The sequence below is a fragment of the Ctenocephalides felis genome, unplaced genomic scaffold (genome assembly GCF_003426905.1).
Source record: "Ctenocephalides felis isolate EL2017-DRISC unplaced genomic scaffold, ASM342690v1 CF-g0.4_SCAFFOLD_01492, whole genome shotgun sequence".
Taxonomy (NCBI): domain Eukaryota; kingdom Metazoa; phylum Arthropoda; class Insecta; order Siphonaptera; family Pulicidae; genus Ctenocephalides; species Ctenocephalides felis.
The window spans coordinates 34,248,847-34,268,412 of record NW_020537646.1 but is presented as its reverse complement, the minus strand read 5'-3'; the positions used below and the strand labels follow the sequence as shown (position 1 = coordinate 34,268,412).

The following is a 19,566-nucleotide window of genomic DNA, read 5'->3' as shown; positions in this document are numbered from 1 at the left end:
AGTATGATCAAATATTGGAGAAATAAACAGTAATAATTATTATGAGAAATGCACTTTGTGTCTATCACAAACAAATACATTACATGATATTATTATACTTATAATAATATTAATATTTTAATCAAATGAATCCAAGTTTCAGGGTGTGAAATCAAAGTTGCTATATTTCCATATAAAATACTACTTTCATATTAATTTATTCATAAAAAAAATATTTTCAAATAAAAAAGATAGAATGCAAATCGGAAGTACTTTTCACATGTGATTTAAAGTACAATAATGTGAGGTAAACTGTAAAACAGTACAAAATTTGTATTTGTCTAGTATACACTTAAATGTAATTGTCAAGACGAATATTCAAATATTAGCTAACAAATTTGAGTGGTTTCAAAAAAGTTCAGAATTTAATCTCTTCGCCTTCTTTTACTATCATCATTGTGCTCATCAGGCTTTTGTGCCTTGGGGGCTCTCTTGGCCTGGTTCAAGAACTGATCCAAACCGAATGGATCCTCTTCTCTTTCAAATTGCACTGGTCCACTTCTTGGTGCTGACGGACCTGATCTGTCCACACCACTAAAATCTTTATCTGGGACAAATCTAAAAAATAAAAATAAAAACATAATATCTGTTATAATTTTTAAAAATTATTTCATTTGATTCAGCATTTAAAAAATATGCAACAAGAATTGAATTTAATCTTAGTGTATTACAGTTCATATACCTATTTGTGTTAACAATTTTCTCAAGATCTCCACCATAATTGTCTTGATCAATGTTTTTGCTGGGACGATATATGTGAGAACCAATAGAGTTTGCATCCCTCCATGGTTTATCATATACATTGTATTGCTCATCATCTCCATAACCTATAAATTAAATTACAAATAAATTTTTTGTATTCAACTCTATACTTTATATAATATAAAGATGCATAAATACAGACCAGAGTCCATTCCCTTTGTAGTATTGAATAATCTTTGATCAAATTGTCCTCCCTCCGCAATAGTTTTTGCAGGAAGACCCAAGGCAATCTAAAATAGAAAAAGAATTTTTCATATTGCTATACTAAGTTGCAAAAATATTATAAAAGTCTAATTCAACTATTGATCACAACTTCTGAAATAAAATAAATAAAAACTAAAAAAGCCTCTTGATATTTGTTTCAACTACTATTTCCAAATATCTTTACCTGCTCACTAATATCTCGTTCCCTCTCTCGTTGCAGTTTACCCCTTTTCTCAGCACCAGCTCTGGCCAAGTTTCTTTCTCTAGCTCTTTCTCTGTGCCTTTCAGCTCTTAATTCATCTCGTTCTTTCATTTCACTTGGAATGACTGTTTCACCAGCAGGATCAATTTGCCTGATACCAGCTCTTTCTTCACGAGCTCTTTGAGCAAGTTGACGTAAACTATCTTCTTTCTTTTCTTTCTCTTTTTGAGCTAATTTCTTCTCGAGTTGAGCTCTCATTTCGACAGCTTCACGAGCTTTTCTAAAGAAGAAATAGATTTTTAGGGAACATAGAAGTATTTACATATTCTTACAAATAATATAAAGGGCAATTTGCAAAACATCTTACCTATCAGCAATATATAAAGCTTCTGCCAATTTAGCAAAATTTTCATTGATATGAACTTGCTGTAAACCTCTGCCATCAGCAGCCAAACGCTTATCCAAGGGTATTGTGTAGCCTGAAATCATTAGTAGAAATTATTAGTCAAATAAAATGGTACTTTGCAATGTGACCATTTGTGTTTGCAACTTGAGTTTATTAATATTTTCACAGAACTGCTTCATCATATTTCAGAAGATTATATCAATTACTACCATGTTTCTTAAATTTTCAACAACATTTAGCAAAACATAAATAATTAGCATAATAAAAGTTATTTTAAAAAGCTTACTCACATTTTGTATGATTTTATGAATAAAAAAAATATTACCTTTAGCGTTCTTCCAATTAGATATACAAGGAGGAACTTTCCATTCACGTTGTTCTTTAACTGATACTTTTCTTGAAGGACTGTGCAATACAGGCGCAGGTGGAGATGGAGCACCTCTTGGAATCTTTTTATTTATTTTGAACCGAGGGGGTTCCATTGGATCAACTTGTGCTTCAACCATTCTGTTTTATTAAAAGTATTATATGCTAGATTAAATTACACAGAAAACTTCAATATAAAGCCACTAACCTTATAACACGTTGTTTTGCTCCAGAATTAAACTGATCGCCTTGCTGCGAAGGTGTGTATCTTATATATTGTGCTGGTGCTTGTTTATCAGCAGCACGTACTGGCATAGCAGCTTGAATTTTTGCACTAGTGATTTTTTCTAGTGCCAATCGTGTTTTTTCCATATTTTCCTTAATAGTTTCTTCATCTGGCTTTTGTAATTCTGGTGCATCATCATTAAGTACTTCTGCAGGTAATAAAGCACTTAAACTTGAATACACAATCTGAAAATAGTAATTCATTATTTCACTAAATCTAGATTATGAAAATAGCTCTTTGTCACGTTATGGTGATACTTTGTTTAATTAGCAAAACTTATTTCAGAGCAAAGTAACACAAAATTTATTAAAGCAAAATAACACATTCACACAACTTTATGTTAATTATCTTTGCCTCTGTCAGCAATTCACTTCGCTCCGTAATTGATGTAAAGTAACATTGCTTTACAATCTGTTTTGCTGCTATTGTTTTTTCTAACATAAACTTTAGCACTAATATATCAATATATACATACTTTATCCTTAGAATGCCCTTGTCTAGCAATTGCATCATATTTAATCTTCCCGGATTGGTCAAGTTGCACGGCCAGTGCATTCGAAGTACCTTTGTTACTATTAGGCGCTCCCATACCTAATGGGTATTGTGCCACCATAATTTCTGGAAAAGCTCCGCCATCTGCAACATATTTTTTACCACATATAACATACAGTTTTCATAGTATATCGAATTAGGCTATTAAAATGACCTCCAAAATCTTGTTCTTGTCGTGGAACCCAACCTCTCCTTTGTCCATAAGGAGGCGCAGCAATTCTTGCTGAAACAAGAGCTCCCACGGGTGGTGCTTGTATGCGTCTTTGTTCATCTCGATCCCAAGCGGGTCTCGAAGGGGCTGGTAAAATACTGAAACAATCAATTGTAAATCAGCCATTGTTGTTAAATTATTTTGTCGAAGTTAATAAGCCACTTGTAAATTATTGCACAAACCTTGATAAAGACATTTTTATCTTAGTGACAAATACACAGTTACAACTAGCATTCGCTTAATAATATTTTATTTATTTCCATATGCATTAATTTTATTTAGTTATGTCTGGCATTGGCACTAAAGTATGACGGATGTTAAATTGCTAACTTCACTCACCATCACCTTGGCCATGGATACCAACATTACCAACGTCAAAACAACAATGGATGGTAATGATATGACATTTGAGCGTTGGATACAAACATAGTTTTAGTGTTTTAGTGATGGTTTTAATTGTTATTCGACAATGTTACAAGCTATCGTGTGCTTACTGACGTTTATCTTTGTTAATTTGAAATTGTATTCAACTGCCAAATTGTGTTATTGTGGTGATACATTACGAACAATTCATAGAAAATTGTAACCTTAAAATTATGCATGTTGAAATGTACAATAAAATAATATTCAATTCAGTGTTAGACAGAAAAATACTTTTGTGTTTACTTAGTTATATAACTAAAACACGATTTGGCGTAAAAGATATAAAATGGCTTTGAACTGGACTTTAATTCGAAAATCCGATCAAATATTGTAGCAGAATTCATTCGAAGGTAAGAAAAAATTTGTTTCTGTTTGTTAAATATTCGATTTATTGCAACCGCGTATGATATGAGTCTGAAGAGAACTAATTTAATAGATTTAATACAATATTCAATCATATAATAAATGATTTTATTTTATGATTTACAATACTACAATATGGTATGCGTTATGCGTATGTATATGCAGATCCTTGGGTCTTCAGCGCCCAAATGCCATTTTTTTTCTGACGCCCTCCTCCCGAATTATTTTGACTGTTTTAACAGTTTATTATTAAAAATTAACATTTTCATTAATTTTTCTAAATACTTTTTAATAATTCTATATTTAGTACACAAAAAATTAGATACAATCTAAAAGTGCATAAAATACATTGATTGTAAATTTATTTAGAAGATCAAGGTGATTCGAGGGGTCTCATAATCGAATTGTTGCGCCTTCTTCCGAACTATTTTTAAATTTTTAAATACAACCCGAATTTTTTAGGACATCTAAAAATTTCAGTATTATCATTACTTCTTGCAAGGATATTTTTAAATTTTAAATTATTTCCAACGCATGTGTAATATTAATATTTGGGTTTTGAAACATTTTACTTACAGTAGAATATCGTTTATCCGGATCTCAGCTATTCGGATTCGCAATTATCCGGACTGACAATCGCAACCAATTTATATGTATGTACATACCTACAATTCGAATTTTTCCATAATCAATGCTGAAGTTTAGTATTTGTATGTAATTTAGTCTAAAAAACTATGTACATGCATAAGGAAGTGTTAATTTCCTAATAAACATTGATTTTAGTTGATATCTATGTATGTATTTGTTATTTTTAATAAATATTCAACATTATTCTCCATACATTCGATTATTCGGATTTTCTAATATCCGAATGCCCATCGACTACAATTAGTTCGGTTAATCGAGTTTCTACTGTATATATTTTGGGGATTTTATGCGATTTATTATATTGAGCAAATCATAAAGAGCAAATAATTCTAGCCTTTCATTATTAAACATAACACCGGCACTTTATATTGGAATATTTTAATTTAATTTTCAAATAAAAAATAAATTTATAAAATCCAAAATTTCATCGAACACTTTTCCCATTGATATCGTGAGAGCCGAATTGAATGTATTTATGTTCACTTTCCCATCGTGTCAGATTGTTGTTTTAAAGGTAAATTTTAACGCATTTTAAAAAGTTGTACAAGGATTAGTAAAATATGCAAAAAATCATACATTTCTTAAATGATATTGGAAAAACTATATTATAGTCCCCTAAGGGGTGCGCACGCATTTTTCGCATGCACCGCATTCAAGGTAGGACCGGCCCTGTGTATACGCATGTGAATGTTTAGTGCACTTGTGTTTATAATTGTATATGCCATATGCATATTATAGTTTTTTCATAGTTATACTTCATAATTTGGTTCACAAATTTATATGTAATGTAAACACTGGATTTTCTTTTGAAAAGCCACTGTTAATTAACAAACTAATTAACTCAATGTCTATATCCATTCACGGATTGTTCATTTATTGGACATTTCAATATGTCATCGTTAGTATTACGATCTTATTAATTATGTCATTGTTAATAAGTTATTTAAAAATGATGTTTAATACCCTGCACTGATAATTATTGCATCTCATTATAATTATTCATACATATAATATACATAGAAATACAGGAATTCAATTTTAGATTAACATTTGATTGTAAATTTCTCTTACGTAATGGTGAAAATGTGTTTAGAAAAATCTATTAAAAATAGATGGATTAGGAATTAGGTTTCTTATTAAAAAGGCCACGTAGTTAAGAAGAATCATTACAAGAGATAATACGACTCAAGTTCTGATTACTGTTCAATAAAAACAAACTGATTAAGAGTATTAGTCATGATATGATATAATAATAATAATAATAAATAGTAGTCTGCCTGAAGGCAGGTCCAGGGTATGGCAGCACCACAAAATCAATGATTTTCCTCACCTCCCTTGTTTATTATTCCCATAACCGTTTGATAACCATTAATTAATGACCATTAATCACTTTATATTCATTTTTATGTATTTTCTTTTATGAATTCTGGACCTGTGCTTCGGCTCTCAGTTCCCGCGTAAGTCCTTTCAGTTTTTCTATTTTGCCTTCAATGACGTCGTGCAGGAGACACTCTTTTTGCAGAATGCGTCCGATCCAGTTTCCTTTTCTTTTCAGGATTGTGCTTAGTAGAGGCCTTTCTTCATACATATACATATGATATATACTATAACAATTGTAATAGTTACTTAAGTGATTTAAATGTTATTGAATGCAATTTTCTACCTTCTGAGCAATTTTCAATTTCCCCTTTACTAATTTTATGGTTTCTTGACCTTTCAAGTCATTCTGAATGGAATGAGACTAAATTTAAAGATGTGTGCACACTTATGTCGATTTACTGTCGACATATTTTCAAGAAAGAAAGAAGATTTAAAAAAAAATGTGTGTATTTCAAAAGACATTCGATGAAGGTTGATAAGGATTAGTGTGCCAGTTTTGTGCGAAAATCAGCCTAACCGTTTCTTTGTAATTAGCAGAAAAGTATACTTCTTTATCCTCGTTTTAGCTCTCAATTTTTAATCAACTTAATTATAAATATTCTAAAACTATTTGAAAGATATTTATTGGGAATCGCGTTGATTAGTATTTGGTGAACATTGGCCGGACTGTTTTTTCGTAATTAAATGTTAAATTTTTTTTTGATGATTTTGATGAAACTTTGTATGACGATTGATACCATAGGCTTAAAAACATTCTGAAATATAGCTTAAGATAAGCGGCTGAATGATAAAATTTCACCAAAGTTTGGAATTGCGCCCCGCGTTTGAGCGATTTTAATCAGAATCTATGTCTTTCGTATTTAAATAAAATACGTCGTTAGAGCTTGGAACGAATGAAATGAAATGTGTTATATAACTTAATCACTTAATTTTATTTACAGATATTATAAGTATGTTCGAATGACATCAATTGGAATTCAAATTAAATAATTTTTAGTGATCGCGGAAATTTTATTTTTGAAATAAACAGAACATAAGGGCTAACAAATGAAAGTGCTATAAGGAATCGTTTTATTTGTTATAGATACGATTTTAGAATCGGCTAGGCCGTTTTTTCGTAATCAAAAGTTGAATTTTTATTCCTGACGATTTTGTAGAAACTTTGTATGGCGGTTGATTTCAAAGTTGGAAATAACATGCTGAAATATTTTAGGCCTACGATAAGCGCCTAATCATCAGTATTTAGAATTTCGCCGGGCATTTACGCGATTCTAATGGGAATCCGCCTTCTTTGTTTTGTAGATACATACATGGTGCATACTGATTACAGTTGACACTTGAATAAAATTTATTTGTAGAACACGAAATGGATGAAATGAAACTTCTTAAACAATTACAGATATTAGAAGTTTATTTGAAATTTTTAATTGAAGCAAAAATTTTATGTCCAATTGAATTTTATATCTAAATAAATAAAATTAAATTTTTTATTATTAAGTTGATTATGAATAGGTATCGTAAAGTTCATGCAACTTGCCTTAGTGCAAAATGCTATTTGCAACTACTTAAGTTTCGGTTTAGTTATTTTTTTGTTTTAATGGTAGACCTATATAGCCATGCCATCCGTTATGGATAAGTTTTTAGGATCAGAAAATTAGCATCAAATTCAGCGAAATTATCTTTCATTATTATCTAAATGACCGAAGACAATCCAATCACCACTTCAATTTAGTTGTAATTCAATAACAACTTTGACACAAAAGATGTCATAATTTAGAATGGCGACTGTGTATGTTTATTACTTATCAGTATGTAATCTGGCGCAATTAAAAAAAGTTTTATATTACTATAACTCTTCCAGTTGGATGTGCGTCCATTATAATGATCTGAAAATTTTCATTTTCTGCATGTGTGTATTCAACGTGTGCGACCCAAGAAAGAATACAGCATACACACCTCGGCATATCGTACATTGTGAGGAATATGGGTTATCCCACAACCCTTACCTTACTCAATGCGCACGCGCGCAGTTTCACGGGCGTCGACATATCGCTCGGTCTTTATTTATGTACAGATGAAAAATAAATTTATTAGTAAAATAATCATATAATATAAAATTACCAAAAAATATAAAATTGTTATTATGACGTGTAATGATATTATAATTATACAGTTTATCAAATTCTATCAATATACAATCAGACACCTTTTATTTTTTTTAAATTTACACATATAAATAAAATCCAATCCAATTAGTATAAAATAATAAGACCATAAACAATTTGTCTTACATTTATGCAAAATTCTTCAAAATTGTCTTACATTCTTGTAAATTCTTGAAAAAATCAAATCTAGATGAAATAAAATAAAAATAAAAGACAATAAGTGAATTAAAAACTTAAACATTCTTCTAGATTGAAGTTCTAAATTCTTAAGAAAATCGATTCAAAGTTCTAAATTCTTAAAGAATTCTTTCCTAAAGATGAAATAAAATAGTAGAACAATAAGTGAAATGCTTCATTCACATTCTTTGCAAATTAAGTTATAATATCCTCACGTTTTCATTAAAATTACTTTCTTTTTTAAGTTAAATTTTTATAATAATTTCATGAAATATTGAAGTATGTTCTTAACAAGCATAAAATATACTCATAAATGATAATTTTAAAAATTTAATTTGCAAATTGATTTGCAATATAAAAAAATACGTTTAGTAAAAAATAGCTCAATATTTACAAAACTACATCTAAATTTATTGTAAAATAAACTTTGATTTAAAATTTAAATACTGGTTTTTAAAAATTTAATTTTATGTCGTTTTCTTAACAAGAAGGCATTTAACCGTGTAATTTAAATTTATAAAATATTAGATGTTTTCTGCCACGTTTTGAGTGACACGTTGTGATTAAATGATTAAGAGATGAGCAACAAAATGAATAAATTTCATAAAATTCTAATTTTGCAATATTTGTGAATACACAGTATTTTTTTCACTGGCTGCATAGATATAAAGAGTACCTGGTTGTCTGTATGAAAAGCAAAACTTCTCAAATCGAAAAATTGATTGATTTAGAATCTAAAGATCTCTAAACCTCTCAAATCTAAAGATTGACCTTTAGGTTTATTGATTGTGAATTCGAATTTCAGACCAACTGAAAATAACAATCTTTTAAATTGAAATGCTATATCTGTCCGAATTATGGGCATTTGAGGAATGAGGACATCTTCACCTTATAAAGATTTCTTTAAAATCATTGCTTCCGCTACGTTTCTCATTATTAATTTAATTTATAAATAAAGATTTGTATTTGTGTATTTAAGGAGTCAAAATATTATTTTTTTTCATAATTATTTACAGAATTTCAAAGAGTTAAAGCTGCAATACACAGATAAATTTTTTGATCCTGCACCGGTGTATCTTCCGTGCCCCTTTCACTTATATTTTGAAATGAAAAGATTTATACTCGCTTAAATAATACGCGTTAAATAGAGTGTTCGGCACTAGGTGCCGTCCGGCGTTACGGGACTTCCCTCTACATGAGAGCAAATACTTTTAACACCTAAATTAAAATATTTTCAACTTTACCACGTTGATTGCCATATCAGTCATATTTGTAATATATTTGACAAATTGACTTGCTAATTTTTTGGCTTTTCGAAATAAAAAGTTTTAATATTATGTGACCATATTAATATAATCATGTATGTGTGACATAAAAAACGGTGGTTTTCCAGGAGTTTTGGCAGTTTTTTTTCCTCTGATATTTAGGTTTTCTTGATACATTTTCAACTAAATAATCTAATAAAATTACCGTGGCTCATGTGAATTTTTTTCTGATATTATGGTGGCGATTAACGTGTTAAATCCCTTTACTAGAAGTAATAAAACTAATGAAAAAAATTATATATATATATATATTTTGTTAACAATCAAATAATTGATTAAATTAATATAATATATACTTTGTATTGTATAACAAATGTACAAATTGATCCTGTTTGTCAAAAATATTAATTAGCATATATAAGTAACAAAATATATGTGTGTATTTAGTATTTAAATTATATATTCCACCTTAAACCACTACTAAAACCCATGCAAAATTATTTAATTAAATTTTGCAATCAGTACCCTTACCCAAACCTCATTAGCAAAGTCGCAATAAAAGAGTCCTTAACATGTATCCATGTATTTCCCACATGTACCATGTGACGGTAAAATTTTCCGCTGACCAATGAAATCAGTTTTCTTACAAAGTCCCAGGGGTTTTCAACAACCCTGAAGAGCTCTTATATAAAACACAATCTCGCACAGTTCGCGAACGAACATCAATGATGTTCGCCAGACCGAGTCTTGTAGGAATCAGATTTAATAAAAATATTAAACGAGGTAATGTTCTATATTAAAAACGAGTTAATTATTTGGATAAGTATGAGCTGATTTTGGACCTAGTGATTATTTGAATTAAACTGACATTGTTTACATAATTTGTGTTTCGATAAAATTACTCAATTTAAGGTTATTTAATAAAATTGTGTTCATATACTTTTAAAAAGTGTTTACTGTATACATACAAAATACCGTCGATAGATTTATTGACTAATGATTTTTTTTTTAGTTTAATTACATAATTTAGTATAAATTAATATTTTTTATTTATGTTATTAAAAAAATAATTTAAAAATTAAAATGTGTGTTAATTCATGATCTTTGACTGTAATGTGATTAAATCTAATGACTTGATTTGTGAGTTCTGAAAAATAACCGCGGAATATACACTTGGCGCCTCCCTACAAAAATTTATTCTGGTAAGTCACAATTTTAATTTAATTCTACTGACCACGTCCATTTGATTAAATTTTATTATAGTGTGCGCGATAAATTAATTTAAAACATATGTTTTATACTGTGTTTAATTATTTGCCTGAAATGCTGTTAGTTAAATTTGTTTAATGCACCAGTAATTATCATATTACAATCAAACATTTGTGGAAGCATTTGGAAATGTATACACATATGTTTCATTTTTAACGCTTCAATTAACAAGATTTTATTGATATAATATGGTTATCAAAATTGAACAAATATTAATAAATATAATACAAGGTGCAATTTATTGAGACTTTGTATGGTTTTGATAAAATACAAATACCATACAAATTTACATATTAATCTTCAATTAATGTAAAAAAAGAATTCGGTTCCAAGCGTCTATATTATTATTATATATTATATCAAAGAGGTCACACAAATCGGAACTAGTTGTAAGTAGCATTTTGCCTTTAGGAAAGTTGCATAAACTTCTCGATACGTACACATAATTAACTAAATCTATTATTGATATATAGATATTTAAGTAAAATATTCAACTGTTACTTCGAAAATAACACATTTCATTTCATGTATTTTGTATTGGACGTCAGCTGTAATCAGTAGCTACTTACGAAACACCACAGAACGTTCAGATGCTTCGTCATAGATTCTAGTTAGAATCGCTTAACCGCACAGCGGATTTTTAAATTTGCGTGAATTTTTATAATTGAACCATTTTTCTTAGTCCTATAACATTTCAGTATGTTATTTCAGACTACGAATTCTATTGCTATTCTAAGTTTCATCAAAATCGTAAGAAAAATCATCAAAAATTTCATTCAAAAGATTATAGAACTCGTTCGCAAAAATATAAACTTCTTCTTGTGGAAGTTTAAAAAGCAAAATATTATTTTGTATAATTAATCAAAATATTTCATATGCTAATTCATATGTTATCATATGTTAATTATTTAATATAATATATTGAATAGTTGATTTCTATGATTTTGATGTAAAATTGTATGACAAAAAGCATTTTCTAACCAATTTGCAAAAATCTTATACCAAAACCTCATACAAAAACGAATACTCAATATGTACAATATATTCCTGATACTATAAATTCACAATTTGTTTATATTGTGGAATTATATAATAATATCCGCATTCAGTGTTTTTAAAATGTTTTTGCATACAGTAATGATTTCTTAGCAAATGATAAAACAGAAAAATATTGAATAAGGTTATGCCCAGGGCTTTTTGAAATTTTGTTCTTCGGGACTCATTTACAATTGCGAGTTTCTGGACGACCCCACATACATATATATATATATATATATATATATATATATATATAGATATATATATATATATATATATATAATTTATATATTTAGTAACAATAAACATGTACATATGCATGAAACTATATAGTTTAAGAATTTGTTGAGAACATACAAAAATCAAGACGTGATGTTATAAAACGATATAAATATTTGACATTAAAATCACTCGTAAACATAGAATTTATCCCCGTAACCCCATTTGGGGTCGCGACCCATAGTTAATGAAGTCCTTGTTTATGCTGTTTGAAATCTTATGTAATAATAATATTAATACAAAATTTTTAATTCAAAAAGCTGTATAATAAATTAAAAATTTCGTATTAATATTATTATTACATAATATTTCTTTCAAACAGCATAAACAAGGGCTTCTTTAACTATGGGTCGCGACCCCAAATGGGGTTGCGGGAAAATATTCTATGTTTGCGAGTGTTTATAATGTCAAATATTTATATCGTTTTATAACATCACGTCAAGATTGCAATTATTATAATAATTGCCTATAAAAAGATTTATCAATAAAGGTTAATAGAAGAACATTATTACAAATATTACCCATGTCGTAAAAGTAGTAATACTAGAAAATAAAGAAAATTTATACAAATTATAAATATTAAATTATAAAATATTAAAAATTTATAGCTCACAAAATCATATCAATCACAGTATAATTTTTTCTAATAACTATCAAAAAGTGTGCCATGTTTTTATATTTGTTGATTTCATATAATAATCACAACGATTTATATTTTATGATTTATAATAGTATTGGAATTTAATACAGAATAAGTAATAAAAGTATATATTGAAAAATCATTACTAAATTTTACAAGAAGAATCATATGGACATATATCTGTACTCCAACATACATTTCCAGAAAATTTTCAGGCGCACAAAAGTAATAAAATTGAATCTTATATCATATCAGAAACAAATCAAATTTCTAGATGTCTTTTTTATTACGTTTTGGGATGAAAATGGTTTGAGAATCTTGGCTTACCTTTGAACTAGCATATTATTTACATATAGATATAAAAATGTGGATTATATAACTTCTGTTGTTGTATCGTTAATCAGATAAAACTTCTATGTGAAAAATTTTGGCATTAAAATAATATTAAATTGTAAAATAAAATTTATTTATAATTTAATTTTTTTTTGATATTTTTTTAACGACAATCAGAACCTTTCGTCCTATGAGCTGTTGGGCTGAAACTTCTCTTTACTTCGTATTTTTTAGATGGTAACCCTATGGTTAATCCATCCATATTTGATGATTTTTGTTATTAGAATTAATCTAATAGGGCTGACTTTTTATTGGTGCAGCAATGCCGGGCAAGGGCTATTTGCACTTGGAAACATATTGCTATCTATATTTCCAAGTGAAAATCGTTGTCACTGCTGTCTGACAACAGGCTGCTCGAAGTGGGTATCGAACCCGGAACCTCTGATTCAGGTCCCGCCGCTCTTAACCGTTTACCTACGGGCGAGCCCTATAATTTGAATTAATCTCAAGTTTATTATATAATATTTCACTTTCACATATCTAAATATATATAATAATGTCAGTAGTATATGTAATATATACTCGAGCTACAAGGGGCTTTTTGTAGAAGTTTTATTTTTGAATTAGTATATTTAGAGAACCAATAATGGTATTTCTACACACGAAAATTTGACAGATTCCGTTAATAACTAACCTCAAGTGTGATTTTTACATTATTCAAGCTATTTGGCAATCTCAAAAATTGTTACACGTTATTAAAGATTGATATATTTAAAACCTCTGTAAATAATTGGATTTGGAATATTTGCAACTTGCCAAAAAGAACTCTGCATCTACATATTTCAATTCAATAATTTTATAAAATTTTCTTTTGTAAATATTTTGAACAAACGATCAGTTTTATCAAAGTATGATTGGTTAAAATTAGATCAGTGTCTATTTAATAACCTAATTACTGTTAATTGTTTCTCTTATGCATTATTTGAGGTTTTACACAGATATCGAGAGTCAATGTTGATCTAACATTTGGCAATGCTGGGTGGGCCATCTGAAAATATTGATCTACTGTAAACAAACAGCTAGTGGATCCTGTACAATTGCAAAATTAACTTTTATTTGCTAGTTCTTACAAATCTGCTAACCATAATCAACAACTTTTGATAAAATTTTTGAGATTAATTATTATTATATTTATTAACTTCCCACAGGAGAAGTTTGTGATTTTGCCAGATTTGCGATTTTTATTTTGTCTTGACGTTTCAAGTCATTCTAAACTGAACGAGACCTTTGGAAAAGTTTGTGTGATCGTGTATGTGAGCCGATCATTGCTCCTTCGTCGAAATTTTTTTTTAAAATGGCCAATTTAAGCCAAATAAAAATTTAAAAACGTTTATCAGTTTTGCCGGAAATTCATAATTAGCAAAAAATTCGAATAGGTTCGTTTACTTTTTTCGACCACAATTCTTTCTAAAGATGTTGGTTGGGAATCGTGTCGATTAGTTTTTGGTAAGGAACTGCCAAGCCGTTTCTTACTATTTAGTAACTATTTGTTGAAACATTTTATTCTCGAAATAAACATTTGGACGTTTTACCTAATGATATCTGAATCTCAATTCTTAATGAATAAGTTAACTATGAATGCGTGTCGGGAAGTTCATGCAACTTGTCTCAAGGTAAAATGCTACTCATACCACATTGTATTCAGCATTTTACTAATTATAAAATTTTGTCAGTTATCAGTTTAACACGTTGCCGCACACCTTTAATTTGACGATCGTGTTCAGAAACACACTTTTTTTTAATTATTTATGATTAGCAGATGAAATCGAGTGTAAGTTGTATGTTTGGAAGTGAAAAATATTAACTATTATTGAATTATTAATTATTAGGCCGTTGTTTGCCTACATATCGCTAAAGATCGGACAGCTATAGCCGTCCTTTGCGGCAACGTGTTAATATAAACTATATCTGAAATATTAATTTAGGAGTATACAATTACTTACATTTACATTTCGTAAGCTATCTTGCATTCAGTGTGCAGAAGGTATACCCATGCAATTCTACATTTATGAGTTCCTTTATGTGAACGATGCTAAATATAGAGCAAATGATAAATTATAAATTTGTTTCATCAGAATATTTCAATTAACTTAATGAAGTGCATTCAATCATCCACTCAAACGAAAATCATGCTTTTCTCTTTTGCGATATTAAACAAACCAGATATTAATTAATAATTAATTATAAATTATATTGAAATAATTGGAAATTAAAATATTGTTGACATTATGGAGAATGAAATAGTGCAGAAATATAAATGATTTATTGAAACGTTGAAACGACTACATTGTTTGTTAAATGATTTTTTTTCTTCATAAATAATTATGACATTCGTACAAATTTAATTTATAGTGTTAAATTGAATAAAATCACTAAAATATGAAACAATCATTTACTTAGAAGCAATAACTATAAGTGACTACAACTGTGAATTACATGAAAAATTACAAAAAATGTATGAAAACAAAGTTCTTCGCTAATGAGTCAATTCTGCCGTAAAATAGAATAATGTTAGAGCAAGGCTATGCTAAATTTTTTCATATGTGAAAATGCTATGTGGTTGCTGTGCAGTCAGGGGTTTTAAATATAAAGCCTAACTTTGAAAACGAACAAACGCCAAAAATATCTATTTTAAGTGCATCTTTCTGATGTATCATAATAATACATGGGAGAAGTTAGGTCCGGTAAATTTATTATTGAATTTTGTTGAATATCCAGTATTTTAAAGGTATTATTACAAAATTTGTTCATATTCTCTACCGCTATAATAGCAGTAATTACCTACATTTGATGCTTTACAGAATTCACAATGCAAAATATTTCTCACAATCCAATCAATATTATAAAGAGGAATATATCATCCCATGCGATATGCGATGTCGTAAACACTGAAAGTTTGGTGGAAATTTCCCGGATTAGTGGAATAGAAAACAAGCTTGATTGCGAGCCATTTTCTCTCTGGGTAGAAGTTTTAATTACAAAATCATCCCTTTGACAGATAATTTCCAATTCTGATAGAAATATTACATATAGAGATACAGAATTTGTATAACCCAACATTCAGTTATTAAAGTCATTAAGTTTCGCTTTGCACATGAGGTCAATTATACAAATTATTTTGAAATTTATATGTATATTATACTTGTATGGCAATTGTGGTTAAAAATCGTTAAAAAACATTTTAGTGGTTATTTGAATAATTTATTTTTTCACCGATCTTATATCCAATCATTTCTGAAGTAGCATCTTTAGTAATACCATCTGGCCTTTCGAAGTATATAGTGCAGTTTCAACTTTCTGAATCAAAATTTTGCATGACAATTTTGAAGAAATGCTATATGTATATTGAATTGCGAAAAATTTTACTTGATAGTTCCAAAAAGTCCATAGGTATATGCTAATTTTCTCTGGTCCGAACAATTTTCTCTGCAGTACAAAATTAAGTATAATAAAAATGCTGTCTTATGTTTTGTATATTTGAATGGGCCTATGATCAAAAAGCACTGCAAACATCATATGCATATTTTCCTATTAATTTTTTACTATACCAGCTCTCAAAAAGTTTTCAAACTGTTTTACAACAATAACGACTTTCTCTAAATTCACTAAAACTCAAATGATACATTTGATTATTTCATTTTATGATAATTATTTTTATTCTATATCCGAGGGATAACAAAAAAAGAATTCTATTTCTTCAGCTGATTGCACATGAAGTGCGTACGTAATTCAAAACAAATAATATTTACAGCCAATTGAGTTATAAATAGTTAAACTTTATTTATTTTTTACTCTAGTAAATATACGTAATGTGTGAGTAAATAAACAAATCATTTCATATATAAATGGTAAGATAGAACAAAATGATAGGGTCTGGTCTGAAAGTGTCAGTGATCATCATGTTCAATATCGTACTATTGTGTATTGCAGTATCTAGCTGCTGTGCAAAGCCGGTAAGTAAATATAATTGCAGTTAGCAAAAATTAGTTTTTCCTATTTTTGCTATTGCGGAATATATTCATTAATTAAGTATAAGTAATATATATGGTTTTAATGTATTATTAAGACACCGGGAAATTGGCCGGAAATTCCAAAACCTGATCCATGTGACATGCCGCTTCCAAAACCAGAACCGCCTTGTGATCTACCAGTACCAAAACCGGAACCACCATGCGATTTACCAGCTCCAAAACCTGAACCACCATGCGATTTACCAGTACCAAAACCTGAACCACCATGTGATATACCAGCTCCAAAACCTGAACCACCATGCGATTTACCAGCACCAAAACCTGAACCACCATGTGATATACCAACTCCAAAACCTGAACCACCGTGCGATTTACCTGCACCAAAACCGCTACCATGTGATTTACCAGCACCTAAACCGGAACCACCATGCGATTTACCGGTACCAAAACCCGAACCGTGTGATTTACCAACACCTAAACCGGAACCACCGTGCGATTTACCAGTGCCTAAACCAGAACCACCGTGCGATTTACCAATACCAAAACCGCTTCCATGTGACTTACCAGCACCTAAACCGGAACCACCATGCGATTTACCGGTACCAAAACCCGAACCGTGTGATTTACCAGTGCCCAAACCAGAACCACCGTGCGATTTACCATTACCAAAACCGGAACCACCATGCGATTTACCATTACCAAAACCGGAGCCACCTTGTGACTTGCCTTTACCTATGCCTGAGCTACCTTGTGATTTGCCACAGCTTCCATTGATACCATTGCCACTTCACTAGAAAACGAGCATGTTGTATATGTAAATAATAATGAAATGAACGAAAATAAAATAACAGTTTAACAAATTTGCGTTAATTTTCAAAATTATTATTTTAAGTTGTTAGTCATTAATTAAACATTAATGCCATGAAAAGAAATGATTCAACCACAATATATTTAAATATAGTTTCATGGCATAATTAAATATAATTATGTCCAGAGATAATTTTAAGATTTGTCTTCGAACCAGATGCAGCTGTAAAACTTGAAAACACTTTTAATTCATTTTAGTGAGTCAAAATATGTATGTCAATATGCAACTTGATAAATCTACTATTGATTATCGTTGTTTGTATTGAATGTTTGGCATTTCCATACGCAGTTCATTTTGTAAGGTCTATTTTTTATTCAATATGGTGCTTTATTTTGTTTTCTTTGTCCTTATACGAAAACAAAATTCAATTAATTAAATCAAAATAATAAATATTGATTTATATAATTTTTCTTTTGTTGAATTTTATCATCACAATGAATCTTATTGCAATATTATTTTCATCAAAATACGAACCAAAAGTAAATTTGAATATATAATAATTTGAACAACTGCGTTGACTTTGTGAATTTACTTAAAAAATCCGTGAGCTCTTATTTCTTAATTAAATAGTCTGTAGGTATATAAATATAAAAAATACGGGTTTAGTAAGTACTTTACAGTCTGCCAAAATGGCACAGAAAGTTGTCATTTTTTATGCTACTGTGTGGTGTATCGGATTATCAAATGTAAGTATAAATAACTATTTTAAATTAAAGATATTATAAATACACACACATATATATATATATATATATATATATATATATATATAACTAGTACATAATATGGTATTTTTTAAAAGGCTAATCCAGGATTTATACCTTCCGGATTGTCAAATTTCGGAGAGGTATCACATATTAGTGATGGAAACCATGTAGTAGACCCTTCAACTGTTATAGATACTAATGGACAAAAATATACCGAATTTGCATCTGATAATATACCTAGTAACAAAGGAAGTTTTAATCTACCTGACGCGTCTAGTACGAGTATTGATTCTTCGGGATTGAGTTATGGTACAGATCTGGCTCGAAGTGGCACTAAAAATAGTAATTTAGGGTCCGGTTTTAGCAATGCAGCATATTTACCCAATATAAAAACAGCTTCTCATAATGATAATCTTCATAGTGGTTCAGGACATGATTATGAGCAATCTAGTAAGAATTCAGAGATACCTGAACAATATGGAACTAATTCTCATAGGACAAATGATGGCCCATCTGATCAGTATAGAACTGATTACCATGAATCGAATGATCGCTTATCTGGTCAATTTGGAAATGACCGCCGTGGGCTGGATGATCGCTCATCTGATCAGTATGGAACTAACTCCCATGGGTTATCTGACCATTCATCTGATCATCAAAATGCTGATAATTATGATGGAAAATATGATGATCAAACTTCACATAATCCACGATCAGCATACGAAGAATCGAGTACTGGAAATTCCTATGAAAGTCACAGCGTCGGAGAAGAAACAATAAATGCTGATAATGATATTGAAGACGTTACTAATGGCAATGTTCTGAGTGAAAAAATGACTTCCTTATCTGGCGCTTCTTCTGGTGTGAATAGTCTTTCTGGTATTGGCGGTGGTTTGCCAGGTATGGATAGCATTCCCGGTATTGATGCCGGGCTGCCTGGGATAGATAGCAT

General features: G+C 29.6%; 4 protein-coding genes across 4 annotated transcripts in view; 3 read left to right on the top strand and 1 right to left on the bottom strand.

Moving 5' to 3' along the window:
* Nucleotides 1–297: 297 nt before the first annotated feature.
* LOC113371587 (puff-specific protein Bx42-like) lies at nt 298–3,334 on the bottom strand. Its single transcript, XM_026612220.1, has 10 exons — nt 3,211–3,334; nt 2,972–3,126; nt 2,741–2,901; nt 2,188–2,450; nt 1,939–2,120; nt 1,575–1,686; nt 1,190–1,487; nt 944–1,031; nt 722–866; nt 298–597 (listed from the first exon to the last, which is right to left on the bottom strand). Exons 1-10 carry the CDS (start codon nt 3,222–3,224, stop codon nt 405–407), a joined length of 1,611 nt encoding a protein of 536 aa, XP_026468005.1. The 5' UTR covers nt 3,225–3,334; the 3' UTR covers nt 298–404.
* Nucleotides 3,335–3,688: 354 nt separating this feature from the next.
* LOC113371591 (acetylcholine receptor subunit alpha-like) overlaps nt 3,689–19,566 on the top strand; it is a 219,180-nt gene continuing 203,302 nt past the window's right edge. Inside the window, exon 1 of the mRNA XM_026612225.1 lies at nt 3,689–3,801. The gene's annotated coding sequence lies outside the window, so the exon portion shown is untranslated. The remainder of the gene's footprint in view (nt 3,802–19,566) is intronic.
* Nucleotides 17,180–17,833, top strand: LOC113371159 (extensin-like). The gene has a single exon (XM_026611804.1). It carries the CDS (start codon nt 17,180–17,182, stop codon nt 17,831–17,833), a length of 654 nt encoding a protein of 217 aa, XP_026467589.1.
* LOC113371158 lies at nt 18,537–19,559 on the top strand. The gene is made up of 3 exons (XM_026611802.1): nt 18,537–18,593; nt 18,710–19,439; nt 19,486–19,559. Exons 1-3 carry the CDS (start codon nt 18,537–18,539, stop codon nt 19,557–19,559), a joined length of 861 nt encoding a protein of 286 aa, XP_026467587.1.